This window comes from Myiozetetes cayanensis, unplaced genomic scaffold (assembly GCF_022539395.1).
Source record: "Myiozetetes cayanensis isolate MyiCay16 unplaced genomic scaffold, myiCay2020 scf21, whole genome shotgun sequence".
Lineage (NCBI taxonomy): Eukaryota > Metazoa > Chordata > Aves > Passeriformes > Tyrannidae > Myiozetetes > Myiozetetes cayanensis.
In genome coordinates, this window is record NW_026087423.1 from 14,172,475 (window position 1) to 14,194,417 (window position 21,943).

A 21,943-nucleotide genomic window follows, 5' to 3' on the forward strand; every position below is an offset into this window, starting at 1 on the left:
GATGAAATCAGCAAATACTGGTCAAGGTAAACTGAGCAGCTCCAGAAGAATGAAACAGCCCTCATTTGTGTTGCCTCAGTCACTAATTCAGGCTGAAACAGAAACATGTGCCTCATCACCACAGTTATTTCAGTATTTCCTACAGTCTAGGAAATGAGAGGCAACAGATTTTACAGCACATTTTCCACAAAGAAACATATATCCAATTAGAGTAGTTGAACAGGACATGAAGATTTGTTATTCCTTGCTCAAACAATCAAGGTGGATAATACTTTTGTGTCATGAACCCCGTCAATGACAGCTAAGTTTAGCTTTGCATAGCTTTAAATCAAAGGTTTACATTCACTTCCATAAGCTTATTGATTGCTTCTTGCTCAGACCCACCAGCAACAGAGTCTGCCATGACTGGGAACAGGAGCAGAGGATTGGCTCTGAGCCCCATGTTGAACACGTGGGCTGTTCGAGATCTGCTAGATGAGAAAGAAAACAGTCAGAGTAAGACAGCACAGCCAAGAATCGCCAGTGCCTGGATTTCACCTTCTACTATTCAAAAGGAGACACTAAAGCCAATGTTGGATATCAGAAAGGAGAAACAATAGTGATGTCCAGTCCTGTTCTCAACTTATCTGGAATGGGCTCAGAGCTATGGAAAGGCAGCACCCTCTGTTAGGAAGTGCACGGGATGCCTATGAGACATGGGATTGACTTTGTTCAGCTCTGTATTGTCATTGGCAAAAATTAGCTGTAGATGCCTTTGGACTGTGGAGTTACCTAGATGATGGATTCCCATTGCTGCCTTACAAAACCACAAAAGAACACTGGCAGGCAGCTGCTGCTTATGCTCCCTGGTGAGCTCAGTGAATCACAGGCTCAGAAACTGCTGCTAACCCCAGTCAAGCAAATCCCCACACTACACTTTTCTGAGAATTTGCTGCTTTTTTTACAGATTATTACAAGTGAATTTTCACCCCTGAAATTCTGTTAAAAAAATAAAAACAAACCCACAAAACATTTAGAACCATGAAATGAAAGATATTTTCAAGAGATTTGGCGTTTGATCTGAAGTACGATCAAGCATGCCCACAGCATCTTGACCAGAATCTACCTGATGACTCACTATGGCTATACTTACTTTTGAATTTCAAGAAATACTATAGCTGCTTCCCTTTGACGCAGCCTCCTGGGTTCTTAGTACACTTTTATTTTCTTCTTCACTGAAATAAATAAATAAGCATTTAGACAAACTGCCTGAAAGACTGCATCTCGCAGATTGCTAAGACTGTTAAAAGTTGCCTTCTGTCAAGTCTCCCACCTCTGTCCTGCTCTTCCTGACATGTCTTCCTGAGGACATGAACACCTGCACTTCAGAAACAATCCCACATTAGCTTAGCTTCCAAGTCATACTTATATTTTGATAGTTACCATCCTTCTTAGAACCTCCTCTATGTTCTGTAGTAAGTCAGCCCTAACATACTCTAAGAATTCATCCTCCATCCTTCCACTTCAGCAGTTAAAGTCCACTTCCTTAACTAGTATGCAAGTGAATAAAAACTGTCATAACCTCTGCTGCAACATGGTCTTTCAGATCATTATCCCACTACTGTAAGACATAGACAGTACGCTCAATTTAACCTGCTTTGTTACTGTGGCCAGCTGGTAAAAGGAACAAAAGAAAACTGATCAAATCCATGAATTGGAGGTAAACAATACAAGATTTAGTGACATTCATCTTTTCAAGCAAGCACGCTTGTAGTGCTTCCACTGGTCTCTTTTCCCAGAAAAGCCCTATGGAAGAAGGTAAGATGTGATGTCAGGGTAACCACTCAAAGATGTGCAACAAGAGCATCGTGGATCCAGCTACTTGCAGTATTAAAATGAAAAATATATTTAAGGAAAGAAACAAACAGTGCTTTAAATCACTATACTTTATTAATACTTCAGATACATCAGATCCTACAGTGGTGAGTTCTTATCCCCACCTGTTTCCAATCACTGCTTTGAAACAATTTCCTGCAATATGTAAATAGATACATGAGGCACTGTGTGAATACAAAAGTGACAATACAAAAAACCCCAATTAAACCTCATGCAATACATACATATATAAAAAAATACGGCAATGTAGCATAATACACACGAGCACTATTAGAACAATCCACGTAAATGAAAGTACAATATGCATAGCATTTAATGATCAATGACAACAGGGTTTTGACCTGTGCATAAAACCAGTCAGTTTAAATAACTTTTAAGAGACTAGATAACTGGTTAAGCCACAGTTTATAAAACCTGCTGTACTGTAGCTTTTCTGCTCATGGTCACAAGTGCAGATTAGCATACAAAATAAATAAGGACTGTGATTCTACAACACTTGGCTAACAGCTCCTATTTCAGAGTCACTGGCCCTCTTATTTTCATTCAAGGTTCAATAGCCAACACAGTGGCAAGAAATGTGCCTAAAGCAACAGCTCTGCTCTTGTACTATTTTAATACTGATAAGAACACATATTTTTTAAGTCAGCAGGAGTAGTCACAGAGGTCTAACTTACCACTACATAAGCACAGGACTGACATTACCTTACAGAGCAGACCCTGAAGAATGACACTGACTGAAGGGCCGATGAGCCGTAGGATGTGCTCCGTTACCAGCCTGTCTGCTTGGCCAGCTGGGGTGAGAGAGAGAGAGCTGAGGAGGTGAAGGAAATCAGAAAGCTTTTCCCCCACTCTAAACAGTGCAAATGTTTGAAAACAATCTGCAGGAACAAGGAACTACAGAGACAAGAATGTTTCTCAAGTCTTGTAATCAGGATGAGAGCTACTGTTACCTGAAATAAGCTAAAGTATTCCTATGGAATAACATGCAAATAACAGGATTTTCTTCTTAGACATCCAATACTGGTCCATGCCAAAGACACAACAGCTATTGTAGTCTCATCTTCCTAGCTGACATGGCACTTTTTACACTCTTGGTGTTGCAGGCCTCCAAAGATTGGACCACATTCACTATGGACACAGATGAAATTAAAATTATAAAATGGCAACTAAACTAACTTAACAGCTAACAGAATTTACAGTCTAAGAAGCACCATTTTGGGGAGAGGAGGTGTGGTATGACAATGTAAAAGGACATAAAAGATAGAAGAGGGACAATTGGGAGAGAATAAGGAGGAGACAGAGCAGAACTGACTTTCAGAAGAGGAAGTTGGAAGTAGTTAGTCATTACGTTAAAAGGACTTAAGAGTTAAAACTTTATACTGACAAAAAAGAGGCCAGTGTAAAGTTTTAACCCCCAGTAAAACAAATATCTTGCTATTATTAAACAAGGTGAAGCAAAAAAAAAAGGTTAAAAAAAAGCAGCATTAATCATCCAATATTCAGTAGAATGCCTTGTAACAAAGTTCAAAAGGGCAGCATGAAAAAAAAGAAATCATAGTATTTTATTGCCCTGAAAAGCTCTCCATAGGATCAGTCTAATATCCTAGCTGTTATCTCTTTATCACTGGACATCCAAAAAGAACCATCATTGCTTAGATAAAAGGATAAATAGTTCCTAGAGGGAACTATGGTCACACCTTCCAGCTCCATTTGCCAAAAAAAACCCAAACCTTCTGTATGCCTAATGTATTGCCTCAAAAATGATAATTAACTTTAAGGAGCGACCCGATAGATCAGGAAGGACCAATGAAGTTCCTGTGCATGGAAATTCAGAACCATTTAATCATTAGCAAGTTCAGTATTTGATATATTAATGTCCCCTGGCAATTAGTAATCAATAATCATAATCTAACTAGTCACAAAGCACAGATATATTCAACTTCCTAAGGAGTTGAACGTATCTTCTCTCTTCAGACTAAAATCACACAATAAGACATAAAACTCTGAGAGGAGTTTGTTATCAAAATAAAGCAGACATTACAAAGCAGCCAAATTAATTTGCTTAAAACAAGGGTTTTCAGCAGACAGTGCACTGCCAGCTCTTCAAGGCTGCTTTTTTTTATTCCATTGTTTGCATTCGAAGAAGCTTGAAAACATCTCTTTTCCTATTGATTTTGTCCTTTTTAACAAAAGTTGCATCTGACTAAATTTTCTATGTGGCCAACACAGCTGCCTCTTATTTATTTTTGTGTGCACCAGCAGCAACTTGGAAAACACATTAAATCAGGAACACTGAACAACTTGTGAGTGTTCAGGCTCTGAGGGGTCACACCAAAATGAAGGCTTAAGTGATTCTCTGTAAGATTTTGGTTTCCTGTTCCATGCGGAGATAAGGTTACCTATCACAAGAACCTACCAGCTCATTTTAAGGCAGTATTTTAATAAGTGTCTATGACAGACAGGTGTTCAGAGGTCCAGTCGCTCTTTCATGTTTCCATTTGATTACTTTTCAGCTGACATGACTGATAACAATAAAAATAGCTTCAGATAAAATAAAACCCAAGAAATACATTAAAATCAATCAAAACACATGCAGAAAGTATATGGCTTAGTGCAGAGCTGTCAACGGTGCAAAACAAATACTCCACAGTGCTGCTGGTTTAGAGGTTCAACTTACTAACATGGAGAGGACCAGCCTCTTGGTTTTGGTGCTGTTTGAAAGGTTATGATGAGCTTGGCAGAAACCCCACTGCTTTTCAGCACTATTCAAATGTAACCAGACCTGCTATAAACTTGTGTTTAGGCAGAATACATGACTTCATGTAGATTGGGAAGGTTTGTACACATTTAAAAGCTCATTTTTCTCCTTCTCCAGCCCTTCCTGGATGGCATTTTGTTCATGAGGAAGGTTTGCTCCTCAAAAAGGGGAATCGACCACTTCTTCCTAGTAGGATTTTGTCTGAAGGCCGAATTGCAAAAGGGACAGTAATAGAACTAAGCCGGGAAATTTAATTCAGGGTTAACTATAGCTAAATTATCCATGAATCATCTGCAATCTGCTCTGTTGTGGCTAACATCCCCCTACCTTCTCCCTAAAGCATTTGCTTGATACTTCAGTACTATAAGACTAGAAATAGACCCTGGCTGGTATTGTGCATTCAGTACCTGCATCCACAAGAACATGAGTAATTCACCCAACAGAAGACAAACTTACACAAAGAGTGAAGCTGAAATATTAATTTAGACTTTACTGATTATGTCCTTTATAGATTGAGGGTATTTGCTCGTTACCTTTTGTGCACCGCCATTTACAAATATCTGTGTTCCTCAGCCACCTCTTTCAGAAACACCTTTTTGTTAGTTTTTAAGGGATTGCCCAGGAGGGAATCTTCAACCCTAAACAGCTGCTTTAAGCTACCAACTGAAAATGGGTTTTCCAGTGCAGGCAGCCAACTTATCTCCAGAACTGAGAAAGCAAGAGAAGCACTTTTCCCAACATTCAACTGAAAAATGGAAATTTTAGTGGCTCTTCATGACAGAAAGTTAATGGCATTGGAAGTGATTTTTAAAAGAGCAGTATTACATCTGACTTCAAATTCAAATAAGTGTCTATTAAATGCTATTAAAGTCATCACTGTGATTAACACTACTCAACTGCCAACTCTCCTGTAACCACTCCGTGCCCAATTACTCATCCTCCAAAGCTCATGGACACACCCCAGGGTGTTTCCTCACAGCAGCACTTGCACAGCGACCAGGAACTGCAGACCCTGGATGCTCCCTCTCAGCATCACTTCACATGGGAGGATGCTTGGAAAAATCCATTTAGTAGCATTTGCTTCCAAGGCAGTGCTGAAGGGTCACAGTAAGTCACCTTGGACACATTCAGTGTGATTCCTCCCTTGGCCGTTTGAAGACAGAGTTGCCTTAGCTGAGTTCTGCCTTTTTAATAGGTGTGTTTCTAATTCTTTCAAGCACTGGTATTTTGCTTTAAAAAACTGACAGCTCCATTTTCCAGCCCACTTCCTTTTTAAAATAGGCATTAATAATACTTAAATGCATTCCTGTCTCTCTCTTTCACTCCTCCATCACTCAGAGGGCGGATTTTACTTAATCTCCCTCTGTTCTAAAAATCTGCCTGCATTTCTATCATATATATTCTCAGGGAAAAAAAAAAAAGCCAAAATGAACCCCCCCAACAAATGTAATTTGTAAAATTTTAATCTGGTCTATGTCAGAGCCAGAATATTTCACTGCCTTAGGTATGTGTCTTTGTAGAAGACGAGGCAAGGAAGGGAAGGTAGAAGTACGAATTACCCATAAGCTAAAGAGATATTGGATACCCACTAAAAAAAAATGACAAAGCCAGTTTCCAATCAAACAACATAAGAATTTAAGTGTGCTTGGTTTTACAAATGCAGGCTCCTTTGAAGAGTGATTTTTCTTATGCTGAGTGCTAGAATGCAGCAGCAGATGTTCATTTTGAGCTTAGCAAGACATGAAAATACTTTCATTTTTCATTGAACATTGGTCTTGAATCCTTCAGCTAAATTCTGCAGCCTCAAAGGTTTTGGCTAAACTCAAGAACTGCTTTTGTTGAAGGCCCATCAGAAAGACAACATGAAAACACACAAACTAGTCAATTTGTCATTAGTTGATCTGACACTGGTGGACAAGTATTAATATATTGTAGATGACACTGGGAAGGCCCACAGAGGCCAGAGCATTCTCTCATCAAAATTAGATATTATTTTTAACTAAAGGAGGAAAGGAAAACAGAACAGTCAACACCAAAAATCCAAGAAGTTTCAAGAGAAAAGATAAGAAAAGCTAACGTAGCAGATTAGTACTGTAAATTCAACACATAGGATCATTCCATATCTTGAACTATTTAGTTTAATTTCATACCTTCTGCTAGAGCTCCTTCCCCTCTCTCCTCACCACCCATACTAGTGGTTTTCCTTGTAACAGCATTGTGCATTAGAGATTGTGGCTTCTACAAGTGATACCAAAATGAAAAGTGAAACCAAAATGGATTTCTTGTATTGTTGCCATCCCAAGGATAAGACCATCCTGATGATCATTTTAGAAGTGCACTTCCAAAATCCATACTTGCATCTTGTCATCCATACTTGTCATACTTTCAACATCAAATTGATTTTTTTTTTGTTTTTGTTTAAAACAGAACAAAAAAAAAACCTAACAAGTTTCCATAGGTTTTGATCAGGCTGTCAAGAATAGATAAGGCATCACCAAAATCTATTTCCCCCAAAACTGTATTTGGGATTTTCTTGTAAATTACACTTAAAGACTTATTTATTCCACCGATAGGATTTTTGACCCATTACAACACCTGCAGACCTGACCAGACTTTTTAAAGCTAGTAAGAAGTCTCTGAAAATTAAATACTTTTAATCCACACTGCAATCTGTATGAGTTCCCAAAGACATCTCAAAGAAATGAGGCATTAAGTCATTCAGAATGAACACACCTATATAAAGGAATAGCTTCATAGAATGCAGAATTTCTTCCCTAGGGTATAGCTTGAGAATTGGATTTTTTGATTGCTACAGACAGCTTTCTAAAGGCCCATTTCACTTAGCTCCCCATAAAACAAAAATTATCAAATTTGAAACAGCCAAGGATAATCCCACAAATCTGTAAGTATCCATCCACTCAAGACTTTGTTTCCTCTGTAATGCAAATCTGCCCAGGAGAGGTTGAAATAAAAGGATCACCACAAAGAATTTGGCTTGTTCAGCCCCCTCCACCTTTGAGGAATACTGGCAAATTTCAGAAACTGCTAAACCATACCATGAACTTACCAACATTTCACACCTCCCTTCATGAATACAATAGCTTCCCTCTCTTCTGATAAACCTCAGATAGCAATGAAATCAAACAATTCTGTGTGATTCTTACTATATTAATACTGAGAACTATTTCCAAGACACCAAGAGGCACTAGTGGTCATCAGAACTTAGCATGACGTTGAATATCTGGGCTAGAAATCAAAGAAAGATGAGATGATAAATCCAAAGGGATTACTGCAAAGAGCTTTCTTAACTGAAGTAGGTTCACTACAAAAACTGATACCAACCCTCCTAGGCTGCCATCGCACATATTTGAGGACACCAAAATGTAGGATGGAAAACTGCTTACATTCTTTTCAGAGGAAAAGCTCCTGTTGTTGCATAGCAAAACAAGGCAGTCATTCTCTCAGCTGCTGTGTCACAAGAGAGTAGCTCACTGAGCAGTTCCAACATCAAACCATAAGATCATTTGTAGTATTCCAGCAAAAACCTCAGCTCACTCAGGTCACTGCATTGTTCCACACCAGTCAATGATCTAGAGACACTGGGGATACAACCAGCGCTGCTCTGTTCTTCCCCTGAGCCATCCCTTCTACTTAAATTTCCTCCCTAAGCAACATTATTGTTCAACATATTTTAATCAACAGGACTGACGTGTTGCAATGATGTGCTTCTAAGTTAGGCTTACAAACTTGCTGCTAGATGCAAAGCACTTTCTGTTTAGACACTGAAATTAATAACAAATCTACCATTGAGCCTTCAGATCTTGCTGAGTCCTGCAAGCCAGGCAAGACAAAACACAACCAGAGGCTCTAGGATGGAATGAATGGAACAGCTGTGCAACACCTTCCACACTCATTACGACACTTTCATCCTCTGAGCTTCACAGTTCCTTAGAAAGTTACCTAGACTCCAAAGGATCAGGAAGTAAGGAAGGCCAAACTAACCAAGTATTAATAAAAACTAAACAATTTCCAGTTTGCGTTACTGAATTTTCTTGTGAAGGTCAGAAGTTACTTGTTTTTAAATGAAAGCCATGGTGACTCAGATTGTTACTTTATGATTAACTCACAATAGCTTTTTGCACTGGGCAGGGAGTAATTCAAGTGAAGCTTTTACTGCAAGCCACAACATTTGGCAACAGTGAAAGACATATTTTCTTGAAACCTAGTTACCACTACAGTAATTCACAAAGCTGAAACATTTAAGTGCACTAATGAAATAAAAAAGTCACATTTTAAAAACAGTAAAAGCTGGCTTATCATGTGATAGGCAGCCAGCAATCCTTGGGTGAAACATTTAAGGCACTGAACGGTAGTCAGTTTTTTATACCAGATAATAAAGACAGAGCCACTTCAAAATTCCAGTTTAAATAAAAACCACAACAAAATAAAGTAACACTGCAAAACAGTCCTCCAACTGTAAAGTTCAGAAAATTAACAAAATCACTTACAATAAAACTAAAATTCTCCTTTGTAATAGTACACAAAATAGTGGCAGGAAGAGCACATTTACCTGCTTGCGCACACATACTGCAAAGATCTTTCTCAAATACAACACGAGGGGTCCTTTCTTTTCAGGTTGCCAAATAGCCAATAAAGCACGTTTCTTTAGGGAGAATAATCCACTACAGTTAAATATCAAATTCCAGTTTATAAACCAGAGCATCGCAGAAAGCAGTTATTTTCTATCATTTTCCCTGGGATATTTCTAGTTAGTTTTACTGTTCTTTTTCAGGAGCATCCAGTTTTCATTTTCTGCTCCCTGTACACACAAAAATTAAATGTTTCTGGTTGAATAAAGAGGCTGCACCATTCTTGTAATATCGTCTTTGGTACAAACCAAAAGCACCTTACACAGCACTCTGGTCACCCGTCCCTCACACAAGCCTGTTCCTACAGAACACACACAGGAAGAAGTTTTCTATGATGGGAACGGCTTCTCCCTTCACACCTCCAAAGTAACATCACAATTAAATACAACATAACGGTGTTCTTTCTAAGCACTAATTTAAATTTTCACTCAGAACTCATAAGCAGGTATTCTTACCCATTAGCTTATACATAATATGGTTTCTTACCACTTCCAGGGTAGAGGGATATGACCAGCAGCCCTGGGACTCACTTTAGTGTCTGCTCCCAGAGATGAAATAACTATACAAACTGCCACATCTGCTCAGTGTTTTCTGAAGGGAGGGGGAAGGAAGGAAATAAGGAAGGAAGGAAGGAAAAGACAAATGGGAACATAGTAAAAAGGGCCTTGCCTTTCTGTTCCATGTTTGTCCATTTGTTATTTTTTCCTGATACATTTTGCCTACTATATTAGAGGCTTCTTCAGTGGAAAGTAATTCCTTAATGTGAATTTATCTGAACATTCTGGACTAAACAGACTCTGTCACTGTGTGGCTGCTGCCTCACAGCCAAGGAAATTAAAGGGTGAGCTCTGAGCATCATCATCAGCCCCAACACTCTTCAGGTCTCTGAGGCAGTCTGCCAAGATGTCCTGAGGATGCCTCAAGAACACCACTAGAACAGTGATGTTGTCACTGGATCCCTTCTCCTTGGCAGCAGCCACCAGTCTTTCTGCTGCTTTGAGCCCCTCTCCTTTGGTCTGCATTAAATGGTCCAGGACCAAGTCTACAACCTCATAGGGCTTGATAGCATCAAAGAATCCATCGCAGGCCAGGAGCAAGTAATCTTCTGAACCAGTCAGCTCAAAGGAATCTCCATCTGCATCCCCAGAGATATAGGGCTTCTGGCATATGTCACCTGAGACAATTGATCAAAATAAAGGCTTTATTACTTCAAATGTAAACAGGTACTTCTTCACCCATCAATTGCTTTTACTGTCCTCAAGGACAGCCAGATCATATTCCAGAGGTACCTGATGCAAATAAGAGTAGTCAAAAGCTATAGAATAAGCATGGAAGACCTTTGATTCTTTAAGAACACTTGGAACCTACCTAAATCCAGTGGGTTGCTTTAATTTATGCTTTCCTAATTTTGCAGGGAAACTAAAGAAATTATTACTAAGTTTTTTCTCTCAGAAATATATTTGTACAAGGAGATGGTCAGGCCTTCATTTTGCAGGTATGCCTCTTGTACAGTCTTCAGCATGCTATGAAATAAGATTTTTCTTAGCTATACAGATATACAGCACAATGACATTAGAATCTGTGTGTAGTTCTTCAGTTTTATATGGACATACTTAGTAAATATGGGTTGCTACCTATCCAAATAGTATTAATGCAATTTTATACTAATTTGCTTTCACTCATACATCATAGTTATCTACTGTATTGCCCAGGGTTTTTTTCTCTTTTTGTCCTAATCGGTTAATAGCAAAGTAAGCTTATTTAATAAGATTTTGGAATACTAAAATTAAAATATCCTAAATTGCTGGGTGTGTGTGATTTGAAAGAGAAAGATCCACAGTCAAGGAGAAAGATACATTCATATTAAAGTGAACAAAATCCCCCAAAAAGCAGATATTCGGGCACACAAAGAAGAATAGATAAACATTTATTGCTTCATCCACTTTTACAAATTAAACGCTACACATTTGTTAAACTACTGTAAAACACCACAGTATCAAAGGCATTTATAAGAAGCAAAAAACTCAGAAGTAGAAAAGAATTAGGATTATCATGGCTAGTATGTAAAATAAAAGAATATCCTATGCTTACGGTAAAACCAATAACATGATGTATCTGCAGGCCATGTAAGTCCTACAGTTTGCCTTATTGGAAAGACAGTAAGAGTTGTTTATTATGTGGTTGATGCTGAGCAAAATACCATTTGCAATCTCAGGTGGTGTATTTCAATCAAATATAATCTGACATTTACTAATTCTGATGGTTTATCTTACCAATTGCTCTGGAAACAGCCAAGGTACCATTAACCCGCCAGCAGTCCATGTAGGTTACACAGCCACCCAGAGCACCAATCCGTGCTCTCTCATCCTGAAAAACAGTGGAATACATTTTTTATGCTGTTTCAGCTTCTGTATTTCTACTGTGAATATAGTAAGCACACAAAGCAGAATCTACTGCAGAAACATGCACTTAGGGTTACTGGAAACAAACTACTTCTTCCCAACTATTCTAAGTTTGGCCACAAAAAAGCAGAATTCTTAATTTTCTGTATTGTCATGATCTTTCCCCCATGGATGAATACTCTCTCCTGCCATTTCTTGCCATCCCATACAGCAACTGGGTAAATATATTTGGAATGAAATACAAGATAACTAGGCAAAGTAACAATAGCATTTGCCTTGATACTTCTTTAACTACTCAGTTATTACAAAGATTTATGCAATGAGGGCAAAAGGTCATGCAATGCCAGCTAAACTTGCAAGGTTCCCATCCAATTTCATATAATAAAATATCTGGCTATTTAAAACAGATAGGAAATGCAATACACTTTAAGCCAGTTAGGCCAGTAGATTAGCATTTGCTTTTCATTGACAGTACTGCATACTACGAAAGACTTGCATTATGATAACATTTTAAATAGCAATTAATCTCAAAATAGTAAATTATTTTGAAATAGGCAGATTTAAATTCGCATACACAAACACACAAAAATCCTGTAAAAGTCTTTTATTACTACAAATTTTGAACAGACAGTCTAAGTAGGAACTGAAGTCAGGACTACCAGTACCATCAGTACTTTCAAGCAGGCAAGGTGTAGGAATCACCCTGTCAAGACACAGGAGTGTATGCAAAAAAAAAAATTGTTGATTCTCCAGATTGTACCATACAATATATGTAATTATGTAAAGCACCAAACACTTAAGAAAGCTTGATTCCAAAAGGTTTCACAAGAGATTGTGACAACACACACTTAGGAGAAAAATTAACCAGTCAGACTTACTTCTCTTTCTGGTTTGTGGGGTTCCATTAGTGTCACAGCTTTCCCTTGCTGCACCAGCATCACCTGTGAGTCCCCCAGCCATGCTATGTGCAGCTTGTTCCCTACAATCAACGCAGATACACCTGTTGTGCCGCTCCGCAGCTTCTGCAGAAGGTAACAGGGATGTCTGGTGAACATTCAACATGCCCTACTACAATATATGGCAATATTGTAAACTTAGGTTTAATCACACTAAACGTAACAGAGTAGACCTGCCATTCTTAATTCAGTTACATGAAAAAAAGGTACAAGATAGTAGACAGAGTTGAAATAAATTATTTATACACATATTTTCTAGCACGCAGGTGGTTAATACGGCCTCCATTATGTTCTTCCTTCTCTGCTATTAATTCCAAAAGTGATCTAGGAGAATAAGAGCTCTCTTGTTTAAAACACAGACACAGAAAAGCAAGAGGATCTGAATTTCAGTATTATGAACATTTCACAAACACACACAGATCTCTCCAATCCCTTTCACATCTTCCACTCTAACACTAGAAACCACAGACACCTTGCTCATAAGAATGTCAACAAAGGAAAGAATTAACTGTCCTGGATAAGTGATTCAGACCTTACAAAGATGTTGGTCCCTCTTTTATACCTAATTGACAGATTAACCACGAATACTTCCCTATACTGCCATAATAAAAGAGTTCTCAAACTGTATAATAAACCATCCTTCCATTATATAGATTTGAAGAGAGAACGTTTATCATACCAACTTGATTCAAAGTTGATCAATAAGTTTAATGAACTGAAGAGTTTGATTTAAATAATAGAACTCTTTTTCACTTACAACCACCTGTGACACTAATGGTGGCACAGGAAAGAGGAAGATAGTGACCATATTATAAGGAAGAGAGAAATATCTTTTCTAGGTAAGAGGTAGAAAAATAGAACATATAGAGGCTGCCCAATTTAGGCAAAGAGGCAGCAGTGTTCTTTCAAATAATTGGTATGTCAGAAACATTTAAACCACTTTAACACCTCTTTTCAGTTACTCATCTTGAACTTTCAAGCACTGTCATTTTGATTTTCCTCAAAATAAGAAATAATTTGATCAAAAAAACCCTTTATATGTAGCATAATTTCATAAAGAAGCCAGTGATTCAAAGACACTGTATGGCCAGAATTTTCTGGATAATACCATGTTGTCCAACAGTTCTCAGTGTTATTTAAATACAATTGAATTAATCCACTCACCTCTCTTTTGGCTTTGAAAAGAAACATTTCATCTGTTTTCTGGAAAGAGCATTTCAAGGCCTCAGCTGGATTCTTAACAATCTCTTCATGTAACCCAACGTTTACATGTAAATGAGTTGCTGAGTAATTAGCAGCATCCACTCCACCATGGCCATCAAACACCGCAAAGTAAGCGCGGTCAACATCATCCTTTTGCAGGGAGGAAGAGAGAAGACGCGACACATTCATGTTCAAAAACAATACAGCTCATAGACTGGTACCACCAAGCAAAGATTCTTTATTCTGAGCTTTCTTTCACACAAATAGCAATTTAAATCCATTTACACATGTACAAAATGGATAAAATGGGTACTTTGCAAGAGAATTACTTTTCTTAGTTTACTGTTAGTCACTTAATGTCCTTGAACATAACTTGGAATTGAAAGAGCAGATGGCTGGTTATGTAGTCCTACAGCAGTTTCAGTAATTGGTACTTATCGTACTTATTTTCCCCTCTTCTGTTCTTAATGTCATTGAATGGTTTGGGTTGGAAGGGGCCATACAGTCTCATTCCAGCCCCTCTGCCATGGACAGGGACACCTACCACTAGACCAGGTTGCTTTAAGCCCCATCCAACCTGGCCTTGGACACTTCCAGGGATGGGGCAGCCACAGCTTCTCTGGGCAACCTGTGCCAGAATCTCGTCACCCTCACAGTAAAGAATTTCTTCTTAACATCTCAAGTAAATATGCACTCTTTCAGTTTAAAACCATTCCCCTTTTTCTTGTCACTACATGCCTTGTAAAAAAAGCCCCTCTCCCATAACCCTTTAGACCCTGGAAGGTGCTCAAAGGTCTCCCCAGAACCTTCTCTTCTCCAGGCTGACCAACTCCAGCTGTCTTAACCTGTCTTCACAGCAGAGGTGCTCCTGCACTCTCATCATCTTTGTGGCCTCCTCTGGACTCACTCCAGTGGGTCCATCTAATTTTTTTGTTGTGGGTCCCAGAGTTGGATGCAGCACTTCAGGTGGGGTGTCACAAAGACAGAGCAGAGGGGTAGAATCCCCTCGCTTGACCTTCTGCTCATGCTGCTTTGGATGCAGCCCAGGGTACATTTGGCTTTATGAGCTGCAGGTACTGGGTCACACTGAGCTTCTCATCAAACATCCCCAGGTCCTTCTCCCCAGGGCTGCTCTCAATAAATATATAAGTTGTGTCAGTCACAAGAACATTTTAACTCCAGCAACATAACACTAGGTGAATTTCCCATCTCCCTGTATCACTTATGACATGAAACCCAAAGTCACAAGATCCTCCCTGTATCACTTCTTTACCAAGGCAGTAGTTGTCCCCCAGCAATGTGAGTCATTAAGTCCCTGCTCCAGGACAGACATGATAAGTAACTTGTGGCAACAAATCTTTGCCATTTCACAGGCCATCCATCACTAGGTCATTGTGTTTATAGCAATGTTGAAAAGCCACCCAACTGGCCTCCCCAGCCGTGTCCAGACTTACTGATAAACCAAACAGCTGGTTGAACTCTGGGAGCAGAACATGGCGATCCTCCATTTTCCGTCGAGTGTTACGAATGGCGTGGATGGAAACAAGTAGGAACCGCTCAAGGGGTCTCAGTGGTGGCAACTGCTTCTGCCACTCAGAGCAAACATCCCAAAGCTTGTTAAAGAAGCAGCGCTGCAGTGACTCCCCATCTAGCACTGAGAGCACAAAGACAAAACAGTCAGTGCTGTGCCCTGTGTTCCTACATTACCCCATCTTTTGGCCTGTCTTTCCTTAAAGTTTCTTTTCTTACAGCTACATACACACATACAGCACTCTGCCTGTACAGGCTCTGCAAGAATTAAAATGGGGTCCTGAGAGGAAGTTGCAATGGAAACCAGTATAACATCATGGATAATAGCAGCTTCTTTACTTGCTGGTTCTCTTTCAAAACAGAGGATTATCAAGTAGGTGATTACATTACAAAAATTGTAAAGAGACCCAAAAGTCAATCTGGTATATTAGACATAAATATTATCATTATGTAAGTAAAATTAATAAGATATAGTGGTAGGAGTTCCTCCCTACTTAGGAAAAAAAAAAAAAAAAAAGAAATAATCAAGTGGTCAGAAAAGCCTTAAAGATGATATTGCTGTTGTCTTGGACACAAGGGTTGAAAAAGCGTTAGCCTAGCTTTGGGTTGGTTTATCTCCTACTGAACCACTTCCACTGAAACAACACGGAAGTCTGAGAATGTTTTGCTGAGGTCAGTAGCTCAACTCATAGTTGAGCTGAACAACTAGAATTTTAAGCTGTTATCTTTAGATTTTTAAATACTCATGGTTGCAGGAGCTGGAGGGACAGAACACTTCTGCTACTTTCCAGCTTTGTCATTGCAGAGCAGAACTGTACACACTCAGTAGGCACAGCATGAAAAGCTCCAGCCAGACACTCAAGTCTTATTCTGGATAGATCTCAAAGATCAACTATTCCAAACTTATTGTTCATCAGACTGAATGGTTTGGTGTTTTGCATTGTGTCTAGATTTGCAATGCAGTCTCTCTTGAAACAGGTAATAATTTAAAGTTTTGTTATCTGAGTAGGAATCCTGACTCAGTGCTAAATCAACAAACTGCAAAATACATTGTAAGGAACATCTATAGAGCAAAAATAATTTGCTGGTCGCTAGTGTGTTTCCTAAAGAACTGCAGTTTCTGAACTATCTTTCCTATTTCTATGTTGCTTTGATTCCTGCTAATCCTGTCAGCATTAAAGCTTCCTCAGAATTCCTTTTATTACTTTTGGTTCTCAAGCATTTCTTTTTCTCAGCAACACTGGCTGGCCAGCTTCAGGTGCCTCTCTGGGCTTGGAGAACTGAAAGCTTTAAATTTAACACAGATTTTTGATTAGCAATCACTGTATATTCACCAAAATTACTTTTGATTAGCTTAATATGCAGGTGTGAATGGGTAAGTTATTAAAACTTGTAAATATTAAATCATGCCATACACAACATAACTAAATAGGACAGCATCTTAGACAGCCTTGTCTACAGCTATTAGTTTGCTTATTTGTAAATGTCTAGACTAATAATGACCAGAAGTATTTAAGTGTTTAAATGTTAAGCTTGTGAAATCTGACAAAGAATTTAGTACCTTAACAGCAGAAATGCTTCTGCAATATACCAAAAGCAGTGGTACCCATAAAAGAACACACACACACACACCCCCACCCCCACACACACCCCCCCTTCCTTTTACGTAATTACTTCTCTTTCATTCCAAGAATGCTATTTTTGCCAGACTTATTACTGCAGTGCAGGAAGAGGGAGCTCATACTGTGGTGTAGCACATAGAACATCTTTCTTCCTAGTTGTACAGTTAAACTGATGTAAGCAATTACAGGATAGGGAAAACAAGTACAGTCCAAGTATGCAGAGAAATGAACACATGAACACCTTCAAAGAAGCTGTTCCTTGCTGAGGAATTAGGCAAGTACCTAAACGGTGAGCAGATTTCCATCCTGTTCAATAGGGGAATGCTGAATAGATATTTGATCTAAACGGCAATAGTGACACAGGAACAAATAAACATAAAATAGACAGGAATACATAAAATGGAAATTAAAGACGGTTTCAACCATCAGAATAAGTAAGGTTCTGAGGCATTTGTCAACAATGAATAGTGAGAGAGAACCTGAACTAGCTGAATATGGAACTCAGCCAAGGATTTTCTGACTTTGCCTGTGCTATCTTAAGAGTAGATTCTAATCCTATATCTTTATGGCCTTCAGAGTAAAAGAGCAGCATGACTATTCTACTAATGTCCCCAGTATATGGTGACCATACAGGATTCCAGAGACATTAGATGCTTGTGACTGAGAAAATGTCCCTGTCCTGTCAAGTTCATAATTACTCAGTTTTTAAACATTATAATTTCTCTGCCATTCAGATGAGGTTCACTTGGGTTTGCAGACCCAAGATTTTTGTAAGATCCAGATTCAGAAATTACAATCCTAGACTCACAAATGTGTAGCAGTTCATGTCATTTAACTGCTACAGTTCACCTCAAAGAAAATTACATAGGAGCCAACAGAGAATCCACAGCAGAGTGACTTGCAGGATGCTTCGATGACCAGTTTCCAACTGCTTTGTGAAAACCTGCATGATTATCATATGTGGGTTACAATAGGCTGTTTCTGATTTTCCTATAGAGGTTGAGCAATAGGAAGCAAAGATGCACTACTGGAGCATGAAGTCACATCTCAGCAAGATACAGTTCTCTTGGACGTAAGTAGGTGCTTTCTATCACTCTTGGCAATGCTGTATCTTACCACATGGCTTAGGGACATTGCTACAAACATAATATAGAGCTTCTGGTTATGGAAGATCAGTACCTTGATCCCCTCCAGTCTCCCCTGCACAAAGCCATGCTCTGGCACTGCTACCTGCATTTCTTTATTATTGTACTGTTGCAGTGATCTGGTCACACTGAACTCGTATTTGCCAGCTCTCCTTTGCAGGCTCAGGGGAACCCTTCCAGCCCTGGACCCTTACAGTCCCACACCAAGGAGGAAAGCCAGGGTGTGCTGTTTAGACCCCAGACAACCTGATGAGAAGCCAACTCTTGCTATGCAAAGTGCTGGAAACATCCTGAGTCTCTCCAGGCACATAAAAACCAAAAGCACTAAGGCAAGGGATGGCATAGTCAGGGTGCAGCACGGCTTGCTTAACTGTGCTCCCCCTCCTGCCATTTCGGACTTGGACATGGATGCTGAAACAGGCTCTGGAAAGTGTTGTATCCTGGCCATTGCAGCACTTTGCTTGGAGCATCCTCTGGGGTACACTGAACTGCCTTTCAAGCCATTCCAGGGAAATGGAAGGGCCAGTATTTCCCCTTTCAGGACAGACTAGTTTGTCTAAGGCATCTCTCCTCCATTTCTGTTTTGGCTCTACCTGCATCCTGCTCCATTTAAATTCTTGGCACTGGAACTGAAGGTTTGGAGAAGTCTAACGTTAAACACTTCAGCATGTAAATTCAGGAAGACCATCTGTTACGTGAGGCACAAACCCAGTACTCAGTCACTGATGTCTGTTTTCTCTCTAGTTCACACAGAAGAAAATCCAGGCATCAGGTAGAACACACAGGTTCTTCTTCCCTCAGCATCCCATCTTTATAGGGAGGGTGGCAAGAGAAGAAATCATCAATAAGGACAGTGACTACTGAGAAACTTGCCAAGAGAAAAATCTGAAGTTTTAGGATGTTCAAGGTGTGGAGGGGTCAGAGGTCCCAAAATCTGGTTCCCAAGAGAAAAGCAAGATGGTTTACATGGATGAATTTAAGGTGTTGATGTGGCTGCATATCTGCAACTGTGAAGATGCCACTGTCAAAACACAGGAGTCTTAGTTAAAGTCAGCCTACCAATGAGAAAAGGGCACTCTTCCTTTTCCAGAAAGCGAACCCACACAATCAGTCCAGGGCTCCAGACATCGTGTTTGCATGTTGCCCACAAAACTAGCACAGCTTCCTTTCATCCCTCAGATACCCAGCAGAAGCAAATAAAGTTCTGCTCACTGCTGCTTACCAGGCAGCCTAACCAAATAATCTCAGAAACATTTCAAAACACTGAGGTCTTCTGACAGACAGCCTCTGGGAAAACCACAGACGGAAACAGTATACTTACAGGTGAACCTTTCCTCATCTCTTTCTCCCTCTGTTTCCACATTTTGCAGCTTAAACTCAGTCAAGTCTGTTTGGAGAACTTCATCAACTGCAGCATGGATCAATGATGCTGCAAGAAGTGGTGAAACACCTCTGCTGGTAAGAAAAGGAAGGGAAAGTAAAAGAGTGCATTAGTTTAAACTGAGCTACAACCTCACTGTGTATGGCTGGTGACTTCAGAAATTAGAGAATGTTACACATAGTAATTCCAACTTCATTAGTAAACTAGCAGAGGAAACCATATGTTCAATATTTATGCATACAAATCTTCAGTAAGATCCTCACTTAGGCAACTGCTTTCTCAAGAATGCAAAGAGGAAGAAGTGTATGAATCATGTTTTCAAACTGTTGCCTCACACTCCAGTCACAGATGGTACCTCCTTCTCCTGAGCTCTCAGGTGGGAACTGCTACCTTCAATTCCAGCCTCTGAACACACTTTATTTTTACTCACTACATGGCATTTCTTGTTTGCAGTCCCACAGTATCAAGATCTCTGCATTGTGGTACATTTAAATCTCCAAAAAGGTTACTCAGGACTCCACAAGAGAAGTCTTGCTTAGTGCTAACCTAAACTACAGCCCTCATTGTTCAGTCTCTCCTCCCTGAAGTTCTCCAAAGAAATCACCCAGGAGGAAGGTGCAAAGAGTAAGCACCAGGGACCAGGACAAGAGACTCCAAGGCTTATGAGTCAGATGAAGCTTTTAGGTTAGCATCTAGAAGACAATAATGTTACACAATCTACTCACCCTCTCCTGCTTACTGAATGCTTTATTCAAGTTCTATAGGAAGCACACAATTGCTATAATGCCTTTGAAGTTGTAAACAAGTAAGTCCCATCCAACTTTAAAAGAGGGCTACTAGAAAACAACCCTCTTATATTCACTATATTCCCATGGTAAGCACTAACAACTATGGTACATAACACACATTCCACCCATTTTCTATGAGCACAATGAATGTCCATAAAAAGCATTTTATCCATTGTTCATGAAGTGTTTGATTCCCACAAAATATCAAATTATACAACCAAAGCAAATATCACATTAAGGCACCTGCAGCAAGTCAAGGACAAGATATTGTTTTGCCAGGAAACAGTTAGAAAGTCCTGCATAAAACCGTTTTGCTGCAGAGGATGAAATGGAGGAAGCAACTGGTGTGTGCAGATGTTGCACAGCGAAGACTGGTTTGTGTGTGTACAGCAGGGCAGAGAGGGGAAGACTGCGAGGCTTTAGACCCCAGTGACAAGCTGAAACGCATTTTGCCATTGTGTTTCTGAAAGAGAGGCCTTGTCACATCCTCCCAGCCCTGTACCTCCCGTGGCAGCAAACAGAAAGGATTGTGTTAGTCAGCAGGCTGCTAACACAGCCTTGCTTTATGCTCCATTCTGTGGCACTGACGACCCCCTTTAATGAGTTATTTCAGTACTTCAAATAGATGGCAATGTGTTTGCAGCCCTTTCAGCGCTGGTTGCAGTTATGTCACATCAAGGGAAAACAGAAAGTGGCTTTTTATTTCTTTTTAAACGCTAATAAGTGTAGGGGAGTCAGTTCCTTTCCTAGCCTAGTTAAAGTAACAATGCCTGCTTATAACCACAGACACTGAGAGACAATCTTTTAAAAGGTCAGGCAAGAAATACATCCAAAAAGGATATGTCAACTCCCCCCCTCCCCCAAAATCCTGCTTCCTGTTTTTGTTTGTATAGGGGGAAAAGAAAGGAATATGAAAAAATTAACGCCACAAACAATGTCAGATGTGTAGCTGACGCTGCTGAAAGTCAGAAGCTTTAGTCAAAGCAGGTTTCAGCTCCAAGAGCATGGACAAAAAACATTAAGTGAAGCAGCTGTGAATGTAAATGCACAGTGAGAGCCACAGCTTCAGTCATTTTCAGGATTTCTCTGCTATGTTGGAGCTGACAAAATCAAATCTAGTCTGGGTTTTCAGTTCGGCATCTGAAGAGGGCTTAATATTTTGATTTTAAACTTCATAGATTTCTGCTTTCCAGAGTCCTGATTTGTAGAACCGGGTCCATAAAAAGCAGCTTAAACAAAAGGCAGTCTCCTAAGTGCTATAATTCACAAGTCCTGTATAAACCTCTGTTTACAGGATGCCTGTAACAAAGAAAAAGTTTACAAGTTATTATGTCACATCCTTCAACTTTTTCCAGTTGCCACCCAGTTCCTAAAAAGGAAATTCAGAGATTCGTCAGTACTGATACACTCCATTCAGCTTTGCTTCCTGTGCATTTCCTCCTCCTCCATAGTTCTGCAAATCTATAAGAAAATGCTTGTTTATTGGGATTTGGCCATGCAGTCAGCAACAACATGGAACAGTTGATTCTGACACACTGAACTAAATAGGTAGGGCCATTTTTCAGACTTTTATCTTTTGTCAATCTCAATTCTGAACAAAACATATTTGTGATCTTTTTGTAAGCTTTTTATTA

General features: G+C 39.5%; 1 protein-coding gene across 3 annotated transcripts in view; it reads right to left on the bottom strand.

Annotated features, from left to right (window-relative positions):
* Nucleotides 1-1,910: 1,910 nt before the first annotated feature.
* Nucleotides 1,911-21,943, bottom strand: part of PPM1F (protein phosphatase, Mg2+/Mn2+ dependent 1F) — a 28,331-nt gene continuing 8,298 nt past the window's right edge. The window contains exons 2-8 of one of the 3 annotated variants that reach the window (XM_050318419.1): nt 19,462-19,595; nt 15,298-15,497; nt 13,805-13,993; nt 12,563-12,706; nt 11,556-11,649; nt 10,332-10,456; nt 1,911-3,003 (exon numbers count right to left, since the gene is read on the bottom strand). In XM_050318419.1, the coding sequence (XP_050174376.1) occupies nt 3,001-3,003; nt 10,332-10,456; nt 11,556-11,649; nt 12,563-12,706; nt 13,805-13,993; nt 15,298-15,497; nt 19,462-19,595 (889 nt within the window). In that variant the 3' untranslated portion in view covers nt 1,911-3,000. Of the gene's footprint in view, nt 10,457-11,555; nt 11,650-12,562; nt 12,707-13,804; nt 13,994-15,297; nt 15,498-19,461; nt 19,596-21,943 lie in introns of all 3 variants that reach the window. The other 2 variants (XM_050318418.1, XM_050318416.1) reach the window with 2 other exon arrangements.